This window comes from Hyposmocoma kahamanoa, unplaced genomic scaffold, assembly GCF_003589595.1.
Source record: "Hyposmocoma kahamanoa isolate Upper Pololo Valley unplaced genomic scaffold, ASM358959v1 86, whole genome shotgun sequence".
NCBI classification, from domain to species: domain Eukaryota; kingdom Metazoa; phylum Arthropoda; class Insecta; order Lepidoptera; family Cosmopterigidae; genus Hyposmocoma; species Hyposmocoma kahamanoa.
The window spans coordinates 4,299,592-4,303,708 of NW_020654289.1; the positions used below are offsets into that span (position 1 = coordinate 4,299,592).

The following is a 4,117-nucleotide window of genomic DNA, read 5'->3' on the forward strand; positions in this document are numbered from 1 at the left end:
TCAGAATAAGCTTGTTAAAAAAGAGCGGTGCTGATATCTGCAAGATATCCTATATGCCACTAATTCTACAAGTAAGCACAGCATCTAATCTTCTTAATGATAACCTACTAAAGCCCTGTATTTGATAATAACACAAATTCTATAGAAACTAATTATACGCCACTGACTCCACAAGTACCAGGACTGCATGCAGAACGAAGGAGCTATTCGTCTGCATTATGTAGTCTTTACTGGGCAAGTTTCTACACTTAACTCAGACCACTCGAGCAACAAGTGAGTTTAATAATTGAACGAGGCAGGTGCTCCACTTTGTCACAGTTACACAATTCAGCGGTTTCAAGGAGACTTAAGGTTCAAAAGGTGAAGATGGTTTTTGTTCTGGCCATTAATTAGAGCCAGATTTGCATTGATCAAGTTTGGTTACAATTTCAGTATTAATTTTATCGGAACAAGTTAATATAATAAGATGATCGACGCCAAATAAATACAAAAATAAATGAGTTTTAGAGGATTGCCCTGATTCTAGGGTTTGGTCAAACATAAGGGTGATCGGACATACATTGAATTACTGTTCAAAAACCCTACACAATTATTTATTACGATTTTTGTAAAACTGTCTTGTTTTACAAAAATCGTTTTTATTTCGAGTACATTAAGCATTAATACTGCTATCGAGCGTGGAAATGTCATGACAGGGGTTCGTACCAAAAGTTTAAATTGTAAATAAGTTTTGTCCGGCACTGCATAAACGCATGGTGCCAAGAGCTGCGTCCAAACTGCAATGCAATTGCAAAGCTATTATATCGATAGCTATTTAAAAAAGAGGCATTAGTAATTTTAGCACAAAAACAATTAAAAACCAGCGAAATCATTTTATTACATAGAATCTCATACAATAACTAATTTCTACTAAAAAGTCTCAAATAATAGATTGACCATGTCAAAGGTTTCTATATTAAACATGTATAACAAAGAAAGTTTCAGTACATGGACTGAAAGAAAAAATCGCCAAGACATGGTTGCATGGTTTTAAGCCTTTGCCTTTTTCTTAACGGAAAGAATTTAAAAAACAAGAAGTGACAAAATCACCTCGTCTCTCAGTGCGTCAGCCCGCTCTCTTTTTACTGATAGCGTGGTGGGTAAGCCGATAATACAACAGAGCTAGCCCAAAAATATTTGATACACGATCGAATTTTTATATTTATGACTTCTTCACCAAACCCATAAAAGGTAAATAATTCTTCATTAATGTTTGACGCTTTTGTTAATGTAGCGCCTTCCAGACTAACTTTGCTGTTCACTTTCTTGAACCTTCTAGTTCGACCCCACATTTGTCTTTACTTTTATCTGGTGAAAGTAACTTATCATCGTAGATATCAACCTTTCCTTCGATGTTTTATTCTATTGTTACATCATGTGTGTCATGTATTAATGTTTATTATATCCAAAAGGTTGGGACCTTGCGTTATCTTTTATACCTACTCATTAATATTATTTCCCCATACCTTATTCTCTATCCAATCCATGTAATTTTTATGATCCATTTTAGTATATATACTAGGAACTTTAGTCGATGCACATACAAAGTTGAACGCGACGACACCTAAGACATTGTATACAGGTGTTTCTGTCCCTGTTTTCAGTGTCTCTTGAAGAGGACCGCCGGAATCACCCTGTAGAAGAATTAAATACTTATATTAGTTACTAACTTCACATTTACTTATTATGATTAATATGTGGAAAGAAAACGTATTCATATCATCTTACCATATTTAACTTTTTGGTTTTCATAATGTACAGGTAAGCTACAATAAAAGCTTAAATACAAAAAAGTAAAGGCCGCTTGGGTTTCCCAGACAGTCTATTAATTTTATGGATAAAATGTTGTACAGATGAAGGGCACCGGGACCCCACGGGCCAAAGGTTTCGACTCCAAAGGCTGTAAATAGGTAGTCGGAGCCGAGATCCTGGCACTTTTTATTCTTTCCGCCAACTTTTTGGGTAATTTGAATACATTTCTTTCTCAAGTCTTAAAAATGCCAAAAAATGATTAGGACTCGCAAAAATTTTCGAGATCGAGATGAAAGCCGCAGTGACCACAGACGTTTACGAGACTAACAACCATACAGAAAACCATATTGAATTGTCCTACAACCATTCAAGGTACATAATGTAATGAAGTACAAACCTGACAAGCATCAGTTTGAACTGCCAGATTCGTAGCACAAATCTGTTGGATAAGACCATGCCATCCGGATTTCTTCATTCTCGGCCTTAGTTTCTTATTGCATAGACTATTATCTAGAATGTCCACGTCTGTCTTTTGCAGTTCTTTTGCTGGCGAATTGCTCGGTGCTATCAAATAATTGAACATGTGTTAATAAATTGTGTCAGATAATATAACCTGGAATACTAATTAATGTGGAAAATTTCATTGTCTTAGTAGATTTTACATGGAAAAGAAATATAATATGGTAATAATATAATGGTAATTTTACTTATGGTAGCAAAATTCAGTGAAACTAATAAGAGATATACTTGGAATGTAAAAGCCTAAATCCAAGATGATGAACTGTAGCCTTATGGAGTTAGAGGGAGAAACGGGACAAATATAGCTTGTTGTCTACACTTACTTCTCTTGGTGACTCCCCAACCAGAAACAGTAGCTTTCTCAGCTCTCTTAAAAGATTGGGGAACAATACAAGAAGGTCGCACAAAACTGGTGAAGTAGACAGGATCTTCGAATTGTATAAGAGCTAGATCATGCACTTTGTGTATCTTGTCTCTATCAGGGTATGGTATGAATGCAGCTATTACTGCATCTTGACGAGGTCTGTATAGCTCTTCTCTCTGTAAACAACGATATAATTATATAAATTTTAAGTCTTGGATATGGATGTATCTTTGATATTTAAAATGATACAAAGAAAATTCTGTTATTCTTAATATGTTTGAAAAATGACAGAATATAGGCACTGGTAGTGAGGGAATACTTGTTTTCCATTTAGCAGATCCTAGTTTCGATTACCATGTGGAAACCTGTGCTGCAGATTCCATTTTACATATTATGTCGTAATTAAACTTAACATTGGACAAGGGTTACAACAGTCTCCAATGATTTCGTTAAGGGAGACTTATCCCCATCATGGACGACTATACAAAATGTATAGTCATCATGATGATAGCTGAATGAACGGCGATCATGAAAGAACTGTATTGACACACCACTTACTAATGCTAACATAAACCACACAGCTCACATCAAAGTTTATCTATTTATACGATAATACTGACTGATAATACTGATATTGACTTCATAGAGCATCTTGTCGTGCAAGGCAGAGTAGAAGACACTAGATTGGATGGAAGGTCATAATGCGAAGGACCAGTCCCATATTTCTGCTAAGATTTGTTTATAGAGTCCTTTCCTATCAACTTTTGGTTATATAAGCAAGCCTACACTGCGACCTAATCAGTCAGGTCCTGGCCCCAGATCAACCCGTTGACACAGGCTTCATTCATCATTCTTAAAAACTCTCTATTGTTCATATAGATACCGGAGCTGTTCGCTTGCTCTCCAATTGTCTGTCCAATTGTCTCTCCAATTTCAAAATTCCTAGGCGGCTGTGAACTGATTTCTAGCCTATCTATGCGAAAGAACAAATAAAATCGGCCAAAGAACCCATCAAAAAAGAAAAATCGCGAGATATCATGAAATGAGCCACATCAGCCTCTAACAAATAATACTTCAAAAAAAGAAGACTTACATATAACCTCTCTACGCCAAACCTAACTATCTTAGGATTCAATGCACCAGGTTGTATTAGCTTATTTCCGGGCGGTGCCTTCTCACAATGTGATGCCGTCAAAGCAAAGTTTTCGCTTATCAGGGTACTGCCGCACATGAAAATGTAGTCATCGTCGTATTCTTCTTTGGTTTCGTCTGATGCTAGCCATCCTACGGCACCCTGAAAAAAAGCAATGAAAGTTTATTTATTTTTAGTCGTACAAAACTACGTTATTTTTAGGGATAATATTATTTATCCTCAAAGATATAATTGATATATAGTAAATGTGTACTTTTTTAAATAAATGATATTTTTGTTTATGTTCGATA

At 35.7% G+C, this 4,117-nt stretch overlaps 1 protein-coding gene across 1 annotated transcript in view; it reads right to left on the reverse strand.

Moving 5' to 3' along the window:
• Positions 1-1,143: 1,143 nt before the first annotated feature.
• The window catches only part of LOC113234900 (serine protease snake-like), a 5,643-nt gene continuing 2,669 nt past the window's right edge, over positions 1,144-4,117 (reverse strand). Inside the window, exons 5-8 of the mRNA XM_026470421.1 lie at positions 3,768-3,968; positions 2,634-2,850; positions 2,189-2,355; positions 1,144-1,673 (exon numbers count right to left, since the gene is read on the reverse strand). Coding sequence (XP_026326206.1) covers positions 1,479-1,673; positions 2,189-2,355; positions 2,634-2,850; positions 3,768-3,968 — 780 coding nt within the window. The 3' untranslated portion in view covers positions 1,144-1,478. The remainder of the gene's footprint in view (positions 1,674-2,188; positions 2,356-2,633; positions 2,851-3,767; positions 3,969-4,117) is intronic.